We start from the raw sequence: 23242 nt of genomic DNA, 5'->3' as shown, positions 1-23242 counted from the left end.
TCCCTGGACAGGATCAAGCTGAGCTAGTTCCTCTTGAGTTGACTCTTAACTAACTCTTCCTCCTTGCAGATGGGCTTTGTCCCATTTCCTCCTGGTTTGGCTATTCAAGCCCCCCCTGCTGGTGATGGCTGGAGGGATTTTACTGTCCAGGGCATTTGCATCTCAGTCTTGAGTTTCCAGAAGACTGACAGGCTTCAAGCCTCAGATCAGAAAATCTCTAATGGGAGCGCCTGGGTGGCACAGCGGTTAAGCGTCTGCCTTCGGCTCAGGGCGTGATCCCGGCGTTCTGGGATCGAGCCCCACATCAGGCTCCTCCGCTATGAGCCTGCTTCTTCCTCTCCCACTCCCCCTGCTTGTGTTCCCTCTCTCGCTGGCTGTCTCTATCTCTGTCAAATAAATAAATAAAATCTTTAAAAAAAAAAAAAAGAAAGAAAGAAAATCTCTAATGGTTTGATTCCAGACACCAGGATTGTCCAACAGGATCATCCAGATCTGAGCTATGCTCCCAAAGTTACACCACAGCGTGCACTGCCTTCTCTCAAGTCTCTTATGATGGGGACACCCACCCCAGGTCCTCATGGGACTGAACACATTAGTATTGCTTGTGAACCTTGTGTGGGGCGGGAAGAAGTCATCCCAGGATTTCCATCCTTGCTTTAAGTTCTATCATAAATCCTTCCTGCAAAGCCTTGTCCTGCCATCAGCCTCACTGAGTACCTCCTCCTCTCCCTATTGAAACTGATGGAAACGCCCAGCAAAGTTCAGGACTTAAATGAGTTCTCTGTTCCCCAGTGATCAGATTTGACTCTGATTTGATTTCCAGAGGCAGAGAACACAGATCAGTCATCATGCTGTGCTTAATACAATTGAAATCCTTGTCGCCGGTCCACGTTCAGAGGGGAGGGAAACTGGGGGCTGGGTGGGTGGGGGGAAAGGAGGGTGGGTAGAGAAAACTTTAAGTCTGTCCAGTCATCCCAGAAAGGGGAAAAGGTGTAAAAGAATTTTTCTGCCTTCACCTGAAACCACAGCCGCGGCAGGAGACCGATACCTGCCTTCCCCAGAGACAAAGATGCTGAGATGCACTCTTAGCTCCCTGTCGGCACCTGTCCCCTCCCTGCCAGCCCTCCTCAGCCCCAGCACATCGGCCTGCTCCCCTGCTCACGGTTGTAGCCACCTGAATCAGTCCTCTCCCCGCTGCTGATACCTCTCCAGTTTGACTGTTGACCCCAGTTGTTCCTGCTTCTCAATTCCTTCACAGCAAGAGTAGCTGGCCCAACGGGATTCTGAACTAGTACCTGCCCTGACCTGTCTCCGTGGGCTTCCTTATACCTCGGGTGCTGTCTCCATCTCCTCTGGCCCACCTCCGTCCACATTTTCATCAACCTCCACAGCTCAGATAGGTCCTCATGTGGAAGGTGCTGATGCATTGGCTTGCTCTCTCACTCTTGTTAAAAATCTTTTTGAAGTTTTCTTTACATTTTATTTGTAGTAATCTCTACACCTAACGTGGCAGCTTCACAACCCTGAGATCAAGAGTCACACACTAGGGGCGCCTGGGTGGCTCAGTCGTTAAGCATCTACCTTCAGCTCAGAGCGTGATCCCAGGGTCCTGGAATCGAGCTCCGCATCGGGCTCCCTGCTCTGCTGGGAAGCCTGCTTCTTCCTCTCCCACTCCCCCTGCTTGTGTTCCCTCTCTCGCTGGCTGTCTCTCTCTCTGTCAAATAAATAAAAAAAAAAAAAAAAAAAGAGTCACACACTCCTCCGACTGAGCCAGCCAGGTGCCCCACTCTTGCTTCTTTTCTATAACATGAGAATATACTGGAGAGGCCCCAGGGACATGGGGAGGACGAACTTGCCCAGGCCAACAGCCAGCAGACCCCCAGACTTGTAACCAAGCCCAGTCAGGACCCACAAACCATCAGCCTCAATCACTGACCCACAGAATTGAGCTAAATGCATGGTTAGGATTTTAAATCAACTGGGGTTTTGGGTGTTACATAACAGTATTTGTGCAATCAGTAACTGCTAATATTCCCCTATGTCATGCTCAATATTTGAATGAAATTTCCTTCTATTTATAGGCTCCTTGACATTTTTCTGTTTTTATTATTGACTTCTGTGCATTTCATCTCCTTCAGAGCAAGTAAGCCACACCTCTAGTCTTGCTCCCCACCACCCACCAGCAATTTTTTAAAAAGCTGGGGGCGCCTGGGTGGCTCAATTGGTTGAACACACTCTTGATTTCCATTCAGGTTGAGGGATCAAGCCCCGAGTCCAGGAATCTGCCTCAGGATTCTCTCTCCCTCTGCATCCCTCCCGCACTGTCCCTAAAATGAATAAATAAATGTTGAAAAAAACATTTTTTTAAAAAGTCTAATACAAGGTTTTGAAAGAATAGCTCAAAGGACTATTGGAAGAAATAGCTTAGAAGTAAAAACTACTTACAGAGGATCAAGTATTTGAGTTTCAAAAGAGGGTCTGACACTGCTGATAGGAACCATCAGGGGACGGAAATGCATAACCTACAGCCCTGAGTAGCCGAAAATCTTAAAACGGGGAAGAATAAAACCAGTTCCCGTGAAGCGCGATGCCGTGCTGATTTCCACAATAAAGGCTAGACGTACAACACGAGTTTGAGGAGAAGCACAGCCTTGGAAGGAGGAGGACGGCTGTTTTCTCAGCAGTGACAAGGAAGGAGGATGTGGTTCGGGAAGTGTGGTTCGGAACGGTGAGATCGAAGGCACAGAAGCAGGAGTAAGCTTCAGGACCTTGAACATGGCTTGAAAGACTGGGATCAGGTGGGGAGACAGTCCACTTAACACACAAAGCACACGTTGGTCAAGAGTGAGGAGAGACACTGAGTTTGGGGGTCCGATTTCCCTAGAGTCTGTAGTGCACACAGCAGCCAGCGAGAGGGGGAGATCCACTGCGAGCTGTCACAGGGCTGTGCTTTTGGGTAACGAAATGCCATCTTGGGAACTTATTCCCGAGCCAATAATTCAAAAGCGGAAAAAAGCTATATACATAAAGGTATTTTGTGCTAAGGCCGTCACAGGAGGGAATAAAGACTTTGGATACAAAAGGTCCACCAACTGACATAGGACAAAGTCTAGCAAAGTCAGGGAATATTCCACAACAATTTAAAAAAGACACATGAAGAGCATAGACACAACAATGTGCTTATAATGTGATATTAAATAGAAACAAAGTATGCTTTATAATTATAGTACAAGTATTCATATGGGAATATAAAAGGATAGCTAAATAATTGAAATAGCTGTGAGTTTGAGACAAATATTTAAACTTTTAAAACGTTCTATAATTTAGAGGTGATAATAGCCATTTTTTGAACCTGAAACAATGAGTTATACAGAAGAGGTGACATAATGAAGGTGGAAAAATTTGGCCAAACTGGCCTGGACAGCTCTGTGTTCATGTTTTTGAGTGGTACATAACCCTACTAGCTTGTGATTTGACCTTCCCACCTCTGTGGTTTTCCTTTTAATTACTTATTGTCTTTAATGACACCCTTAAAGACCCCTAAGGTACGCTGATAGCTCAGGACACCCCAGAACTGCACCCCTGAGCTGCCATTCCTGGTGATGAGTTCAGAGCACTGGTCCCAACCTTCTTGTTGGTTGATGGGATTTAATTTAGAACCTTTCCTCAATTTAGACTGTTAGGACTCTCCTTGCCATTAAATGGACTTTAATTTTGTGTCTACAATACAGACCCATAAATGTAATGGCCAACAATAACAAATTTACCTAACAAATATATATTAAATTGCACACACCATGAACTAGACTGGAGTCCTATACTTCTCTCTCAACAAGGCTTTGATTTTTTTTAAAGATTTATTTGTTTATTTGAGAGAGAGAGAGTGTGTTCACGTGCATGTGAGCAGGGGGAGGGACAGAGAGAGAGGGAGAAAATCCCAGGCAGACTCCCCAAACAAACTCACTAAGCTTCTATCCATTCACCTAAAACGACTTTGACTACATCTTCTCTGTATTAATCGTTTTCCTCGTTAATTCATTTGTTCATTTATTAACCAATTATTTTTTGGAGACCTACTGTTTATGCCTCTGCCCGGGGGGCTAGGTTCTGGGGACATCACACAGTTCCACTGCCTGATGGAGACACAAGTCCAGAGGGAAGTATGATAAGTGGGCATGCTCCTATTTCTGCCTCCCTCATTCCACGCCCACACTCTGCTCCTCTGCACCCTGCTCTGTGGTCCCAGAGGCTGACCTGATGGTCTCCATCAACAGGCTCCTTGGCCCTTCCTTCCAGTTGGATTTGGCCAAGGAAAGACACAGACTAAAAATCAGCAAGCCATTTAGTTCTCTCAGCTTCATTTGTCCCCACTGCTTTATGAGATGTTGAGATGATCAAGTGAGATCATTTATTTCTTCAGCAATTAGTCTTGAGTGCCTGGTATGTCATGCTATGTAGGGCTGGCTTCAGGGGCATAGCTGCTGAGGGTAATGTGCTCAGAAGGGCCCCATCTTCGTTTAACGCTCAACTGTCACTATCTTGAAAATCTTCAGAATTTTTTTAACAGGGAGCCCCACGATTTCATTTTGCAATTATGTAGCTGCGTCTGCTCCTATATACACTCTTCTAGGAGCTGGGGAGACAGCAATGAACAAAACAGACAGAACCCCCGCCTGCATGGAGCTTACATTCTTCATCCGTTAATTCGTTAAACAAATATTTATTGATCACATCCTATAGGAGAACAACACTTCAGGAGAAGAGAATTGCGTAAGCAAACAGCTTAGATGGGAAGATGTCTGCATTTTAAAGGAGGGCCAAAGGGTATGCTGGTATTCTTTTTTTTTTTTTTTTTTTTGTCTTATTGCATTGTGGAGGACCAGAGTACGATGTTGAATAGAAGTGGTGATAGTAAATGGCTAACAGACACATGAAAAAATGTTCAAAATCATTAGCCATCAGGGAAATTCAAATCAAAACCACACTGAGATACCACCTTACGCCAGTTAGAATGGCAAAAATAGACAAGGCAAGAAACAACAATTGTTGGAGAGGATGTGGAGAAAGGGGATCCCTCCTACATTGTTGGTGGGAATGCAAGTTGGTACAACCACTCTGGAAAACAGTGTGGAGGTCCCTTAAAAAGTTAAAAATTGAGCTACCCTATGACCCAGCCATTGCACTACTGGGTGTTTACCCCAAAGATACAGACGTAGTGAAGAGAAGGGCCATATGCACCCCAATGTTCATGGCAGCATTGTCCACAATAGCTAAATCGTGGAAGGAGCTGAGATGCCCTTCAACAGATGACTGGATTAAGAAGTTGTGGTCCATATATACAATGGAATATTACTCAGCCATCAGAAAGAACGAATTCTCAACATTTGCTGCAACATGGACGGCACTGGAGGAGATAATGCTAAGTGAAATAAGTCAAGCAGAGAAAGACAACTATCATATGATTTCTCTCATCTATGGAACATAAGAAATAGGATGATTGGTAGGGGAAGAAAGGGATAAAGAAAGGGGGGTAATCAGAAGGGGGAATGAAACATGAGAGACTATGGACTATGAGAAACAAACTGAGGGCCTCAGAGGGGAGGGGAGTGGGGGAATGGGATAGACTGGTGATGGGTAGTAAGGAGGGCACGTATTGCATGGTGCACTGGGTGTTATACGCAACTAATGAATCATCGAACTTTATATCGGAAACTGGGGATGTACTGTATGGTGACTAACATAATATAATAAAAAATCATTAAAAAAAAAAGAATAGTGATAGTAGTTACTCTTGTTTTGTTTCTGATTTTAAAGGGAATGCTTCTGATATTTATCAATTTAGGTTTCTGACTTTTATACCCTTTATTCAGTTAAAGAAAGTCCTTTTTATTCTTAATTTAACCAGCATTTTTTAAAGTCAAAATTTATGGCATTATTAAATGCATTTCCTGTAGTTACTGAAAAAAATCTCTGTACGTTTATAGATTTTTTTTTAAAGATTCCAAATATATTTTGAAGATCAAGTCTACAGAATTTGTTGACAGATCAGATGTGAAACAGGAGAGACATAGAGAAGTCAAGTCTGATGCCAAAAGTTTTGGCCTAAGCAAGTGAGTAAATAAAATTACTATTAATCCAAACAGGGAAGGCCACAGAGAAAGTTGGATATTTTTTGTGCGGAGGAGGAGGGGTCCAAATCAGAGGCTCAGTTTTGTATTGTGAAATGTGACATGCCTGGAAGACCGTAAACTGAGAGGCAAAGCAGGTGGATATACACCCTAGACTTAGAAGACGGGCTTGAGCCGCAGATAAGATCTTACACATCTGGGAATCATCAGCACTTGAGGAAACAGAGGACGGAAATGGAAGGAAACATTCCAAAGAATGTACATATCCAAGAGTAAATAGGTCTCAGGATTCCTTGCAACACGCTATTCCTTCTCTCGTGTAGGAGAACGCACACACACAGACAGGACATCTATCAAGCGTTATTTGTTACCCAGCACATCCTGTCGCTCTGGGCCTCAGTGACGTTCCTCACCACACCTGTGAAGATTTTTCTCTAGTAGTTATCTTGTCTGGTAGATTGCCTTGGGAAGTCTATTGATCTGAAGAATGATATGGAAATTCTGCAATCTGGCAAGCAAACCTGAAACAGACCACACACACACCCCAGTTACACTATATATAAACTTAAAAATATGTTTTAAAAAATGCTTTAGCTTCACAGGTTCTGCCTTTGACGTTCTCCACAGCCACCAATCAGCCTAAAAAGAATGATCTCTTCAGGTAACACGGAAGGTGCTGGTGTTTATAAAGGGGGTTGTCTAGGACCATGAGCTTTTCTTTATTAAACCATGTCCACATGAGACCAAGTCCCCTCATCCCATTGGTTCTTGGATCTAAAGTTATAACATCAAAACTGAAGCCTGGATGTGGCCTTCAAAGATTGCCCAGTTAGCTAGAAGCTCATTCATTGTCCTGCCCCCAAGGGACACACCAAGCCACCCTAGACTGAACTGCCCTAACTATCTCCTAAAATTATTGCAAGAATCCAATAAGATGGGCAACGTAAGAAACAATTAAGAGCTTGGCAAGTGGAAAGCATTCTTCACACCTTTCTCTGTGAATCCAAACTCACCATTCCTATCCCACAAATAAGGAACCCACAGTCATATAGAAGTTATCAGGAATGAACCTACTTCTTTAACAGTTAGCAGGATTCCTTCAACAACATATGCACAGGTGCCCTGCCGTCCTGGCCTCAACACCACTTTGCTTCCTCTCCAAAACCTGGCAAATTTATTGGATTCCTGATGAGCTTACACTTTGACTCCTACATCCTCCCTCTGCATTTCCCACCTGTGACTGACTGACGTGTGTCCTTTTTGGACTGAATTATTAAATCCAGTAATGGCTTGACTGCTTCTGATTGCCGACACGTGCCAATTGCGCTGTGGCATTTATCAAGTTCTCATTAGCCTGGATGAGGATACTTCCGGCGTTGATTTATGCTCACAAACTCATTTTCCTTAACTAGCATCAGTTCAGCTCCAACAGTCCTGGCTAATAAGCCCCTAATGAGTTTGCCATAGAGTATCTAACGAAAAGAAATACACAGAATTAGTGAGTACTTAGCAAAGTTACAAGCTATTGAACTTTCAGGAAACAATGTCATAGGAGTCCAGAGCACTGCTGCACACAGTGCCCTCCTCCAGAAGGGGGTGGGGTGGCAGGAAGTTGTGTTACCCCTGGGGGGTCTCCTATCCCCCCTTCCCTTAGCGCTAACCATCTGCTATGTCTGTCTCTAAGATGACTTCTGATAAATCCAGAGCCCAAAAGAAGAAAGGCATTTACATCAATGTGAAATACTTGGGAAGTTGACTCACACACCCCAGAGAAACCTCAGGCTGATTTTTTCACTTTACTGTTCAAGTAGCTTTAGAGAGTTTGAGAAAAGAGTCTTGCTTGAGAAGTCAGAAGGTATAAGTTTTCCCTAGATGTTGGGAAAATCACGTAACCCCTTCACCTTGGGTCCAGCTACACCTTCAGTAAAATAAGGATAATAAAACCTTACCTGCTCCCCAAAACAAGGTTTGGTCAGATAAATTCTGCTCAACATCTCGTCCAAGATTGAAACGTATGGGCCCCAGAGACTTTACTTGGGTGCTGTCCTAAGTCAAGTACCCATGTCCTTCCTCATTTTCCTCGTTTTCAGAATGGGAAGTCTAAAATTTCCTTCCACCATGGCTGGAGGAGTTTGACTGCAGCATGGCAGAAAGCACTGTTTTCGTGCACGACCAGCCAAACTGAAAGGGAAATGCCTCCATGATAAAAACCAAAGCCTGACCCTCCTCCTAGGTTTGAACAGAAAAGTGGTAGCTAGGAGAAGCTGTAGCTGACAGGAAAGAGAATGGATTGAATGTGCATGTGGGTGTTGGTGCTTTCTTCCCGTGGCTCTGCCTTCTTCCATAAGGCCCCTCTGACTCAGGTCTTGTTACGCCATCAACGTTGGCCCCCAAAGATATTGTGTTCCTCCTAACATCCACTTGGTCTCATTCAACAAGCACTTGCTAAGAGCTTCTACCCCCTAAATCCTGGGCTTTGGGATAGAGGTCCTGGAGTAAGTTGGGCACAATCCCTGCTCTTAGAAAACTCACAACTAGGGAGAGGAGTAAGCTGGATAGAGATAATCAGAGTAAAATGTGTGAAGTGACATCGTGATAGCACACACCAGGTAATATGGGAACGCCAAGATGGGAAACAAGAATCCCGTAGAAAACTTTCATAGAGGAAGTAACTTTTCTACTGTGTCTCGAAGGATGAACTGGAAGGTGCTATGTTCTCCCGGAGAACCTGTGCGTGTCCCTGGCACCGCACTTACCACCCTGTGTGTGTGGTCATTAATTTACTGGTCTCCTTCACCAGACTCCCTGAAGGTAAGGACTGTCTTGTTCATGGCCCTTGCACTTTGCCCAATTCCTGGGAGGTGGGAGGCCCTCCACCAAAGGCTGATGGATGACTAAATGTGTAAAGAACAAATGCATACATTTCTCTCTTGAACAGCATGCCTATTCAAGATGATAGAATGATAGAAAAGCAACTAAAGCAAGACCCAGGGTCCAGGGGGGTTTTGATTGTTTTAGTAATTTGGAATCTTGCTTATGACCACAGATTGACGGGTAAGAGCTAGAGGTAAAGGATGTGCAGAGGTGAAGAAGGAAGGGAAGGAGATCCTTGGGGAGGTGAAGGGATCAGTGCATGGGAGACGTGAACATTTGGACAGCCGCTGAATACCACTGACTCAGCATAAGAGCAAAGGGGGTAGGAAAAGGGAAACACGCTGATAACTGTGGAAGACGAGTCTGATAGGATGGCACACAAGGAAATAGGAAATGGAGGAAACTCACTCTTGTTTCTCTGTGAAGGAAAAGCACCAACATTTGCTGGGGCAGAAAGGTGGTGGTTGGATTAGATGTGCCGACTCAAATCTGGTTCACAGAATCAGCCCTTATCCTCTGGACAGCTTGAGAAATGTGCCTGTTTGAGGAATCAAGTTGACAGAATGCTTTCCATCAAGTCCTTCCCAAGGTGGCATCTGAAAGGGTTTAAGTGTTGAAAACATGACAGCGCTCCCAATCTCAATGTCTTGAAAAGCTGGTTTTTGCACCCACAGATCCGAAAATAAGATTGGCTGGAAAGAAGCTCTTGTTTCCCTTATAGATGAAGTCCTTTCAGATTTCCCTGTAGGTTGCCACCACACGTATCCACTATCTACCGTCAATCAGAAGAGTTCTTTGGCAATATAACGTGTGTGCACAATGCTTTTTCATAACCTCATGCCAGATCAATTCTGAGCAGAGGCCATATGGCAAAGCCCTCACTCAGACTGGGCACTCAGTAGCAAAAAGGCTTTCCTTCACTTTCTACTGATCCTTTTTCTGATCTACTTCAGCTTTCGAGAATGACCATCTTCTTCTGCCTGAGTCATTCTGTGTAGGACATAGATGAGCTTCTGACAGAGCTGATCATCAAGGGCCCCTGAGGATTAGGGGCTCAGCGTAGAGAGAAAGGGGAGCAGAGCCAGGGACTGCAGAGTTCTGGAAAGGGAGCAAACAATTACTAGTCAGCTGCACTATCTGATCCTCCCTTCCTCATCTCTGCTGAGCCCCATAGGAGCCCCAAGCAGGGCATCTCATAAAGGCATCTAGAAATATTGAAGCCCTAAGAAGGAATTAAAAGTTTTAGGTCAGTCCCGAAGTGGGAAAACATTCAGCCCACGTGAGCCCAAGTAAAGTATGTTTACTTTTAGGCTAAGAAGGGTACAGGATCTCTTTCCTTGCCGTCCAATCCCACACATTTTTTTAACTTCTGCTGATAACCAGCCAGAGGGTTTTTTGCAAAATTCTGTAAGTTTTGTAAACTTCCCTTCTAGGTTCTTCAACAGTAAGCTCCCCTTCTGCATAAGGGAGCTAAAGATCCTAGTTCGTTCTTTCTTTCCTTCTCTTGTTTTGTGTCCACTATGGGCCAGGAACCTTGCCACAGTCTTCAGACCACTTCTCTCCACCCCTCTGAAGGTAAATCACAACTGATTCACTGCACACGTATTGAACCTTTGATACGCATAGTACTGTGCTATGTACTAAGAGTGTGTCCATCCTTCATCCTTATTGAAATGAATGACAGCATCTTACCCCATTCCCTTCCAACAACGCCCCCTCCGCCACCCCTGTTTTCTTCATCTGGTAATCCCTATCTCCAACCACTTTCTAGACAGTCTGTGATCAGCGGTTCCAACCCCTATAACTGCGGCTTCTTTCACTGGTAGACATTTGCTCCTGGGAATTTGTATTCTGCACCGAGCTGCCAATCTCTGTGTTTTAAATGTTATCACCAAACACTATTTTTAAACCACAGCTTAATGAATGGGAACTATATTCAGCCTTTTATAAAGCTAGTTTACATATAAACAGTTCTTACCCCTATTGGAGCTTTTGATGGTATCATCTTTTTTTTTTTAAGATTTTATTTATTTATTTGACAGAGAGAGACAGCCAGCGAGAGAGGGAACACAAGCAGGGGGAGTGGGAGAGGAAGAAGCAGGCTCCCAGCAGAGGAGCCTGAGGGTGGGGCTTGATCCCAGAACGGCAGGATCACGCCCTGAGCCGAAGGCAGACGCTTAACAACTGAGCCACCCAGGCGCCCCTGATGGTATCATCTTAATAATATTAAAATAATAGTAACATATAATAATGACAAAATGACAAAATCAAACAATAATTAGACACTTCTATGTGTCTACCTTATCAGGTAGTTGTAGGATTAAAGAAATGGGTTTTGTGGGAGAGGTGGAAATTGTGTAGGCAATGTTATGTTAAATAAAAATTGAGGTGGTGGTATTATTAATCCCATTACAAGACAGGAACTGAAGACTGACCCATCTTTCCACAGTCACACAGCCAGCCGGGACCAGAGCTGGCACCTGAACTCATCTCTCTGGCTCCCCACTTACGCACCTAACCTCTCTACCATGCTACTCTCTGCTTAGGTTTCAGTGGCAATTTGACCCAACTATGACTCTTGTCCCCTTCTCTCCCCCCTCAGTTCTGCCCCCCAAAAGCACCAGCATGCATTGCCTTAAGTGTCAGCATACAACTGTTGGAGCTGCTAGAAAGTATTATATATATAAGTTTTAGATGCTTACTGGGACCATATTTTCAATCCAAGTATTTATAGTATGGGCTTACTCGGTGACCAGGCACAACTTCTTCCTTAGGAATCCTGAAAAATAACCCCCATGATGCTCATCTTAAAAAATATAATGCTGTTTGCTCCCAACGCTGCTGCCCTAGTTAAGATCTCATTACCTTTCCTGGAACTTGTGTGCCCCTAATGGGTCTCACTGCTTCCTGTGTTCCCGTTCTCCAATATTAATCCTGACAGAGTCAGCCCCCTAAAACACAGCTGTGAGCACCCCACAAATCCTTCTCCGTCATTAACTCGACATTACAGGAACTCCTCAGCTCTCACTCAAACAAAGGGCCTCCCCCCAGAAAGTTCTACCTTTCTGGTCTTATCTATCTACACATCCCAACACACCAGCCCAAACTCACTGTGCTGTTCCATGAACACCCTGGGTTTTGCTCATATTCTTCTCTGTACCGAGACTATTTCCCATACCCACAGTCTTTGCCTTTCAAAATTCTGCCCAGATGTCAAGGTCTTGCAAAAACACCCTCCACGATGAAGCTTCTGATACCTTCTTACTCAAATATGATATTTCCTCCTTTGAGCCCCCATATCACTTCATTTTGAAATTCTCTTTGATCCTTTTCTTACTAGTTTTGTAACCCTGGGAAAGTCGCTTAAGCCTGAAGCAAGACTAACACCTACCTTACATGGTTGTGGAAATCCTTACATGTGAGGATTTGATGAGGTTATATAGAATTTTGAGTAGTGCCTGGTGTATAGGAAGTACCCAGTCTATGATAGCTTTCCTGCTGAGTTTTTGTCCCTGATCACACACACACACACACACACACACACACACACACACACACACACACCTGTAAGCCCTTGAGGACAAGTGCCCAGCCCTATTAATCTTTGTATCCCTCGCAGAAAATTTCATACGGTATGTCCTCAAAAAAGATTGGTTGAACTGAAAATGCCAATGTTCCATTCCAAGACAGCAATACTTCATGTCCAGATAGGAAGACGCTTTGAGAAGAGGAATAACTCACTCACCCTGTTGATACACCTAGCCTTTGTAAATATACTTACCTGTTTCCTTTGAGAGTAGCTTGTTAGCGACAGAATAGGTATTTTTTGTCTTTCTAAACAAAGCCTCTGGCATACACCCAAATGATATAATAATTGCTCAACTTTAATAGCATTTTAAAAAATGTGGTGATATTTCTTATGGACTGAATTATGTTTTTTCTATTTTCTCCATCTGCGTGTGGGTCACAGAGGACAATGGAGTGGCCCTACCATAGCTGTTTTGGTATCCCTAGCCCTAAAATAGAACCTGGTACAAAATTTTTGTTCCAGAAAATGCTTTCTGAATATTGTTGAACCATATTCTTGCTCCATTTCTTAGTGAGGCTACTAAGGAGGGAGAAGCAATAGATGAGTCTTGTCACACAGGGCTCAGCTAAGCCTTGGCAATTTCCCATTTCAATCTTGTTATTACTTCATTATCCTCAGGACAGTTGGCTCAGGTTCATTTCTGCACAGGCCAATTAGGGGCAAGGGCTCTTGGATGTCCTGAAGATGTCAGGACTGTGTTAAGATCTGTAGTTAAGGCTTGACAGAACACATTTAGAAGCAATCCTGTTACTTTTGTGTTCACAAAGTTCTCCTGCTTTGTGAATCAGTGTGTCAGAAGCTGATGCTAGAAGAGGATATTAAACAATCCATCAAAAATCTTTGCTTCTTTGCTTGAGGGAAACCCAATCATAATGAGTATGTATCTTTCTCCAGTCTTCTGACTCCTGAAATTCCTGCCCCCAGGTTTTCACCTGCTGTCTGAAACTTGAAAGTATTTTTCTAAACCAAGACAATTTCTGTTCTAAGAGGAATTCCAACATCTGCTAGTGAGATTTTTTCCCCCCACCCACTGGGAAAGAATTTTGGGGCCAAATAATGATTTGCATTTCAGCAAAAATGCTTTGCTCCTGTGCAGAGGATTGAGGGGGGAGTCATATTGGAGAACAGGATGCAACTAGTATGGACAAGTAACTTCATCCCATCTTGTAGCTGCTTAGTTGAGAGCTGGGAGTAAGATGGTGGAATCAAGGATCTGTTCCAGCATCTGGCCAAGCAATAGGGCCAGTAACAGAGCTAGGGAATGCTGAAGAGGGAAGATAATGAGCTGAGCTTTGGAAATGTTGACCGTGATGTGCTTCTAGAACATTCAAGTGGAGATACTGAGTGGACACTTGGATGTACAGTCTGGGGCCCTGGATGGAGAGCTGTCTGGGCTGTAAATACAGATGGAGGGTTATCCTCGGAAGGAAGAAGCCACAGCTTCCAGAATTCTCCCAGGAAGAGTACACGTGACAAGACAAACCCAAGTAAGAGAATTTTGCGAAAGGAGGCTGAGAAACTGCAGGGAAGGTAGAGAACCAGAACACATCATTCCCAAAAGCCAAGAGATCATTCTTTTTTTTTTTTTTTTAAAGATTTTATTTATTTATTTGACAGAGATAGAGACAGCCAGCGAGAGAGGGAACACAAGCAGGGGGAGTGGGAGAGGAAGAAGCAGGCTCATAGAGGAGGAGCCTGATGTGGGGCTCGATCCCAGAACGCCGGGATCACGCCCTGAGCCGAAGGCAGACGCTTAACCGCTGTGCCACCCAGGCGCCCCCCAAGAGATCATTCTTAAGGGGGAAGTGACCAGTGACAGACAGACTGAGTGAAAGAGATTTGGAGGAAGTTGGGGAAATTACTTAACGTTCTATTTTTTTTTTTTATCTTGAAAATGGGGTAATAATATCCACCCTGGAAGGTTGCCCAGAGAAGTAAATGCAAACACCCCACAGAAATGTCTAGTCACAAGGCAGCTCATCCATGGCAACAGCCCAGCCCTTTGGTTCCTGGTCCAGTGCTCTTTTCCCCACACTGTGCCTTTCTCATTCCCGCATTTCATCTGCAATATAACAGCTACATAAAGGACTATGCCTTTAGCAAACATTTATGAAACATCTATTACTTTCCATGCACTATGATACAGAGATGAACAGCACACAGTTCCTTCTCTGTTTGAGAAACCAAACAAGTAAACCAACAACCATAACCCACGTTAGGATGGAAATATGGCCAGGTGTTTAAACTATAAAATGTAAAAGCATCTATGAGTTTGCCAGTGAAGGTGAACTCAGGGAAATCAGTTAGAGTAACTTTAACTGAAGAGCTGAGAGAAAACAGATGAGGAAGAAGACATGGTCCGTTTAGGGATGACTGAGGTGAAGCACTATGGTATTTACGGGGAAATTTGGGGAAGGATTTTGGGGAGTTTGCTCTGGTGCAGTGGTTCTTAACCTGGGCTACCCCTTATAACACTTGGCAAGCTTTTAAGAAACTCAGCACCTGAAGGTACATCCCAGACTGCTTAAATCAGACTCTGAGCTGGTATGATCCAGGCAAGAATATTTTGTAAATCTCTCCAAGTGATGATTTCAACAGGGCATCCAACATTGTGGTTTTCAAGGTGTGGTCTCCAGACCAGCCAACCAGCATCGGCATTACCTAGGAACTTAGAAATGCAAATCCTCTGCCCCTTCTCTCTCCGGCCACTGGCCACTGGCCACTGTGATTTAATGAGCCCTCCGGGGGTTCAAATGCACTTTAAAGTTAGAAAAACCCTGGCATTAGGGGAAGCCAAGACTGAAGTCAGGGATGCTGAATTGGAAGCAATCGCCTTTATTCAGGTAACAAATAAGAGAGGCTTGAACCAAGCCAAGGGCATGGAGAAGGCAGAGAGGGAAAAATCTGCCAAAGATAACGGAGATTGAGTTTGTGTGATTTGATGTGGGGTCTGGGAGCAAACAGTCAAGAAAGAATTCTTGAGATGTTTTTAGTGCAAAAAAAGGTGGTTTTATTAAAGCACAGGGACAGTACGTCTGGGCAGAAAGAGCTGTGGTCCTGAGAAATGATTGATTGATACACTTTTAAGTTGTGGGGGGGAGGGGTAGAGACAAAGGAAGTTTCCAAAAGGGTTTTCATATGTTAAAGAAGATTTACAGAATCCTGGAGGCCTAGCTATTGTCAAGCTAAGGTGGTTTTTTCCTTCTAGCAAGGCATTAACATTGAGACGGTTGGGAGTTCCAGGAGGAATGTCATACTCTGCCCGTCTCAAGTATTTGTCAAGGGCCCACAAGTTGTAAGATCTGAATTTACGTACATTTCTTTTGCCTGTGTTCTCCACATGAAGTTGACAGAGCGTATTTACTCACAGAAATGAAGACAAGTAGTGACAGAAATTGCCGTCAACATAGATAATACCAAATAATTTTTCATTATGCTCTTAGTAATAATGCAACCATATACTGAGGACTTACCCTGTGCCAGGTGCTCTGCTAACAATTCATACACCTTATCTCATTGTGACCTTTACAACAACCCCATGACATAGAAACGATTATCCCCATCTAATGGATGAGGAATTGGAAAAGCACATTCTTGATTCTTATTCCCGATTCTAGAACCTATTCTTTATTCTAGCTCTGGTGTCTGAGCTGGGATTTGAACCCATTTGTCTGCCTCCAAAGCTCCAGCTCTTTCTTATCCATTACCCTGTGACTATTTTATACACCATTTACTTACAAATTTGCCTTTAAAATTATCTTTCTGTTAGGAAAATTCTGAAAGAACAGCTAGTTGAGTTGAGATGAAAAGATTTGCATGGGATCCATGACAGTCTCTAAGGAGAGCTATGCACAGCCGGACACACTGGGAAAAGATAGGGCTTACTTACCATGACTAACCCAAGCACCTCGTGACTAACCCTAAACTCCTAAATTGAATAACCAAGACTAACCCTAAACTCCTAAATTGAATTCCTAATCCTGGTAAGGCCCAAGGGCTCCTTTTGTGTTTTTGATTCAAGGTCCTAAGGCCAAGTCAGAAAGAATGGCCTCCTTGACCTTGAGCTGTCCCTGCCCCTCCCAAGACTCAAGACTTAAAATTGGCCTTTGATGCTTTACTGCTTAAAGGACAAAAAGCTGGAGGACAGAGGAGACCGAAGCAGCTAAAGGAGAGTGTGGTTGACCTAATCCATGATAATTTATATTTTTACTGTGAAACTTCAGCCCCTATCAATGAGGCCTAGGAGTAGTCTTGACCCTAACTCACATTACCTTTCCCCTTGGGAAGAATCCTCGTTTCTCCCGAGCTGTCCGAGCTGCCCTGTGAGTTGCGGCACAAACCTGAACCGTTCTCAGGGTCAGGGAGAAGATGCCCTGAATTCACAACTTGCCTGGGGGCAGTAATAGTAATTTGCAGTCAACTATCATATTTGCCATCAGATAGGCTGATGACATGTACTGGGGCCATTCTATTTGTGCTTCTTTAAAGCAATTAAATACGTTTTAGACGCTACAATTCAACTGGCACAGAAATATATTGGTTGTTAATTCCTCTTATAAAAACAACTCGTAAGTGTTATCTCTCCATTCATAAATCCACTTGATTCAATTTTAATCTTTATTATTTATGTAATCGGATGTCTTGGTTGGGCCTTGGGGTTGGTTAGTTCTGGTGAAGGAAGTTGGACAAAATGCTTTATCTGTGGGGAGAGACTTGGTGGGCCGTGGGGTCTCTCCTCCTGAGACTTGGGGGCAATGTCTCACTTTCACAGATAGGAAAAGCGCCTACCACAATTCCATCCATTTAGCAGCAAAGCTGTGAATTATATGGACCAGGGACTTCAGAACCTTATCTGGACCAGCCAGCGGGTGAATGGTCAGGAATGATTTGTTACCACATGTACACACCCCCGAGTAAGCCCGGAAATATTTAGGGAGGAGGTTTATAAAAGACTGACATTTAACAGTCAGCTGGAGCTGACGGCCAGTGAGAATTTCGTATTATTAATGGGAATGATTCTAAACTCCAGCAGTTAATGAGCCTGAGACCTTTGGTATAATAAGGTAAACATGGCTTTATTATAAAACTCGTGTTGTATTTGTTCTTTGTTCTCTGGGTCTCACGATGACATTTGTAGCGCTCAGGTGCAAGTTCTGTGGCTGGCTAGGGCAGCCGTATTAAACCCGTCCCAGCAGGTCCATCGCAGGTCCGACCACGTGGGAACTGTCCACCCCCACGCTATCACACTTATCAGAAAGCCAAGGGCTTGCTACTGTTGTGTAATCATGTCCTCCAATTCCGATCCCCAAAGTTCTACTCAGGGGGCCTTAGGCTGCGTTCTCATGTATTCCTATTGAGAGTGTAAATTGATATAACCTCTATGGGGGCAAATCTGGCAATTTTTTTCAAAATGATAAAAGTATAGCTTCTTTGATCCAGTAATTCCACTCCTAGGAAATTATCTTACAGATACACACATATGGAAGCATGTTTTTACTAGCAAAAGATTGACCATCAACGGGGGACTGATTTAATCAATTATGGTACATCTTAAATTGGAATGTGGAAGAATGAGGAAGTGCTATAGTTCTTTAACATTTGTGGAAAAGAGGAGGAAAAATTGTATCTATACAACATAAAAATTATATGTATATAAATTATATAGTTATATACAGCATTATATATACTTCATATATATGTATATATACGTACATGTATATATGTACATATGCGTGTGTGTATATAATTTATTTGTTTTCTGCATGAAATATCTCTGGAAGGAAGCTCAAGAAATGTGTAAGTTTGGTTTCCTCCAGAGGGAAACCTCAGTGACTCAGGGACCGGGTGAAAGAGGCAGTTTTCACTGTGTGCCTCTGTGTACCTCTCGTACTTTGAATCATGTGAGTGAGTTACATCCATAAGCACGTAGTTTACAGATTGCATATTATCTTTGCTCATGATGCAACAAGCAACACACCTCTAAGTTTGCCAAGCATCTTCCCAGGACTCCTCCCTGCTTCTCTTCAGGTGGGCAGCGTCAGAATAGCCTGTCGTGTAGAAAGGAACATCAGATCCTGAACAAGACCACACCATCTCTGAGTAAACCACGACCTCGTTTCCTGTTGGGAATGAATAATTCCTACTCATCCTTCAACTGTCCTACTAAGTGTGAGCTTCGATATCTAGGAATCTTTGGGTGGCACCCAAGACTGGACAAGGGGTCCTTGGGGATGTCCCCACAGCACCCTGGCCTCCCCTCTTGTGACAGTGGGTCATCTCACTGTCCCGCCACGGCCTGTTTACCCATCTTCAGCCCAGCTCACTTGGCAGGTCATTCAGACTCTGTGGACCTTAACTTCCATTCTCCTGTAATCCTATTAAGAGTACAAATTGATACAATCACTACAGAGGACAATTGGCAATATTTTTCTGGTATTATAATATCTTTTAACATCATAAAAGTATAGTTCCTCTGATCCAGCAGTTCTTAGACACCTAACCTAACACTTAATCTGAGAACTGAAGAATACATAGGAATTATCCATTCTTAACAGGAAATGAGCTTGTTCTGAGAGACGCTGCTTTGAGAGATGAGCTCTGAGAGCAAGAATCATGACTGTCCCACTCCATTTTTAATCTCCGGAAGTCAAGACCATCCCCCACACCCATAGGCATTCAATGAATATTTAAGTGGATAAATGACTGTATCCAAAATGCAGATTTTCTTCATTATATGAAATTTATTTTTAAAAGCCCAGCGTGTTCTTCTTCCAAATGGGACAATTAACCAGTCCTATAATTTTGAAATGGCAAAGCAGAGCATCACTGAAGCACTTCTTTTGTTGAAAACTGAAATGTATTTATTAGTGACATTTAACTTTTTCTCCCACCTACTCCCCCCTTACAAATATTTCTGAAGATAATCCATTTCTGGATAGATTTATCCTCATTTACATAGAATGCTCTTCAGACTACACTGAGTGGAGGAGTGTTAGAAAAGGTTAGGACAGTGGGGAAAGGTGACAACCAAAGAATCAAGTAAATGCAGAGCTTTAATCAACAATTAGTCAGAATGAAGGAAGAGACAAAGAAACCAGATGCCTATTCTAACACGCAGCAAAGAACTATCCACTGTGACTGATAGTTGCAAAGAAGACAAGGAAGGGATTTCTTGTCCTCTTTGACTTGCCCTTCCTAAACTGCAGATCCATGGACACTTACTAAGTCAGAAAAAGTCTCAAGGTGGACAGAGTGAGCACAACAATAGCAATATGGTCAGAACCAGAGCATTCCTGGCATTCCTGACTCATCTGGGAGGATACATCTTCCTCTTAGCATCATTCTAGAATGAAGTGCTTCTAAAGCACCTGTTGGGTAAGTGGTGCTGCCTATGAATCTAATAAATAACAGTAGTGACAAGTTTGCATTTAAGGGCCATCTGAGAGCTAGCTTCAACCGGGCATTTAATGAAAACTGAACTGACCTTAAACCAAAGAGCCTTTCCCCGCAGAACACTTGGCTGAAACAATTATAGCAAATGCTGCCCCTGAACTCCCATAGTATCTGCTGTCTATAATAGCAAATCTCAACCTTTCTGGTCTCAGGACACATTCACATTCTAAAGGGAATGCCAAAGAACTTTTGTTTATGTAAGATACATTTATCAATATTTATCATAATAAACATTAAAACAGGGAAATTGTAAAAATGTGCATTAATCCATTTAAAAATAACAATAGTAAACCCATCACCTATTAACATAAATAACCGTGTCTTACAAAAAATGACTGTATAATCCAAAACAAAAACTAAATTTAATGAAAAGTAACATTGTTTCATAGTGTTGCAAATCTTTTTTTTTTTTTAAGATTTTTTTTTATTTATTTATTTGACAGCAAGAGACAGCCAGTGAGAGAGGGAACACAAGCAGGGGGAGTGGGAGAGGAAGAAGCAGGCTCCCAGCGGAGGAGCCCGATGTGGGGCTTGATCCCAGAACACCGGGATCACACCCTGAGCTGAAGGCAGACGCTTAACGACTGCGCCACCCAGGCACCCGTTTTTCTTTTTTTTTTTTTAAATCTCAAAGATTTCGGGGCGCCTGGGTGGCGCAGTCGTTAAGCGTCTGCCTTCAGCTCAGGGTGTGATCCCGGTGTTCTGGGATCAAGCCCCACATCGGGCTCCTCCGCTGGGAGCCTGCTTCTTCCTCTCCCACTCCCCCTGCTTGTGTTCCCTCTCTCACTGGCTGTCTCTCACTGTCAAATAAATAAATAAAATCTTAAAAAAAAAATATTTGAGAGATTTCTTTTATAAATACCAAATCCGAGTTCTTTTTCAGAAATGTGATTTGCAAATATTTTCTTTTAGTCTGTGTCTTGTCTTTTCATTCTCTTATTAGTGATCTTGAAGATCAGAAGGTCTCCATTTTACTAAAGCTCAACTTAGCATTTTTTCTTTAATGGATCATGATTTTTGACATTGTATCTTAGAAATCTTAGCCTAACTTTGCCAAACTCATAAGAAATTCTTTCCTACATTTTCCTCTGGAGTTTTATAGTTTTAGGTTTTACATTTAGATCTATGACTAATTTTGAGCTGATTTTTATATGTGGTGTAATGTAGGAGTCCTTTTGTTGCATATGGGTATCCAATTTTTCCCACAGCATTTGTTGAAAAGGTTGTCTGTTCTCCATTGAATTGCATTTGCTCCTTTACTGAAAATCCACAGATCATATATGTATAGGTCAATTTCTGGATTCAGTTCTCTTCCATTAACCTATACGTCTATCTTTGCTCTAAAGTCATATTCCTTTGATTACTATGGCTTTATTACTAACCCTTGAAATCAAGTACAGTGAGTCTTCTAACTTCGTTCTTCATCTTCAAATTTGGTTTGGCAATTCTAACTTCTTAACATTCCATATACATTAGAATTGGCTCATTGATCTCTTAAAAAAAAATTCCTGCTGGGATTTTAATTGAAATTCTATTGATTCTGCCAGTAAAGTATGGGAAAAATTGACATCTGTACTATCTGTAGTCTTCCAATCCATGAACATGGTATATCTGTACATTTATTTGGGCATTCTTCGAGTTCTTTTATCAACGTTTTGTAGTTATCAGCATACGCGTTTCACACATAATTACTTTTTTTAAATGTTTTTTTATTATATTATTGTTAGTCGCCATACAGTACATCCCTGGTTTTTGATGTAAAGTTCGATGATTCGTTAGTTGCGTATAACACCCAGTTCACCATGCAATATGTGCCCTCCTTACTACCCATCACCAGCCTATCCCATTCCCCCACCCCCCTCCCCTCTGAGGCCCTCAGTTTGTTTCTCAGAGTCCATAGTCTCTCATGCTTCATTCCCCCTTCTGATTACCCCCCCTTTCTTTATCCCTTTCTTCCCCTACCGATCTTCCTAGTTCTTATGTTCCATAGTCACACATAATTATTTTTATGTCTAAGTAGCTTTTTAAAAATTTCTGTTGCTATTGTAAATGGTACTCTTTATTTTGATTTCTAATTATTCATTTGCTAATATAAAGAAATACAATTGACTTTGCATGTTGACCTTGAATTTTGTTATTTTACTAAACTAACTTGTTTTCATGTAGATTCTTTGGGATTTTTAGTATAGAAATCATGTCATTTGTGAATATCGTTTTATTTCTTCCTTTACAATCTGTGTGTTTTTATTTCTTTTCCTTGAATCATTGCACTTGAATTATTCTAGTACAATGTTGAATAAGAAGAGTGACAGCAGACATCCTTTGTTCACCATCTTAAAGGAAAGCATTCAGTTTTTCAGCATGAAATCTTATGTTGATGTAGATGGCAAGTAACTGTTTTTTGTTAGATTAGACCTCTATATCCTAAGCAGAAGGTGGAAGTCTCTCAATTTGGTTTTAATTTGCATTTTTCTGATGATTAATACTGATGACAACTTTGCCAGCCTCATATTACCACTTTTATATCTTGTTTTATAAATGTCTGTTGAAGTCTTTTGCCAATTTTTATCGGGTTTTGTCTTTACTATAGAGTTGTAGGCATTGCTTATCTATTCTGGATCTATATCCTTTGTCAAATATATATTTTGAAAAATATTTTTTTCCAGTCTGTGACTTACCTTTTCATTTCCTAACAATTTCTTTTGATAAGCAGATTTTTTTTCAACTTTAATTCAATGTACCAATTTTTCTATTATGGTTTATGCTTTTTGGTTCTTGTCTAATAAATCTTTGTCCAATATAAATTCGTAAAGATAGTCTCCCATGTTTATTTATAGAAGCTTCATGTTATAAGCTTTTATGTTTAGGTTTATGGTCCATATAAAATTCTTTTTTGTGTCTGATGGGAGGTAAGAGTTGAAGTTAATTTTTCTCCATTTATCTAGTTGTCCCAGCAAAATGTGTTGAGGAGATTTGCCCTCCCATTGAACTGACTTTGTGTGTTTGTCAAAAATCAACTGGCCAGGTATGTGAGGGTTTCTAAACTCTCTCTGTTGTGTCATTGATCTATTTGTTGATTCATAACATTCGTATTTTTTTTAAGATTTTATTTATTCACTTGACAGGGAGAGAGAGAAAAAAGCAGAGGGGCAGAGAGAGAGGGAGAAGCAGACTCTCCACTGAGCAGGGAGCCTGATGT

The 23242-nt window shown here is 42.4% G+C and overlaps 1 protein-coding gene across 2 annotated transcripts in view; it reads right to left on the bottom strand.

The window, feature by feature from the left end:
- LOC123802294 (aldo-keto reductase family 1 member C15) overlaps positions 1–23242 on the bottom strand; it is a 115753-nt gene that overhangs the window by 46495 nt on the left and 46016 nt on the right. The window contains exons 2-3 of one of the 2 annotated variants that reach the window (XM_045812889.2): positions 18569–18638; positions 6500–6649 (exon numbers count right to left, since the gene is read on the bottom strand). In XM_045812889.2, the coding sequence (XP_045668845.1) occupies positions 6500–6508 (9 nt within the window). In that variant the 5' untranslated portion in view covers positions 6509–6649; positions 18569–18638. The remainder of the gene's footprint in view (positions 1–6499; positions 6650–18568; positions 18639–23242) is intronic. The other variant, XM_045812890.2, reaches the window with a different exon arrangement.

The sequence above is a fragment of the Ursus americanus genome, chromosome 31 (genome assembly GCF_024610735.1).
Source record: "Ursus americanus isolate L20-20 chromosome 31, mUrsAme1.1.p, whole genome shotgun sequence".
NCBI lineage: Eukaryota > Metazoa > Chordata > Mammalia > Carnivora > Ursidae > Ursus > Ursus americanus.
This window is presented reverse-complemented; position numbering and strand designations above follow the sequence as displayed.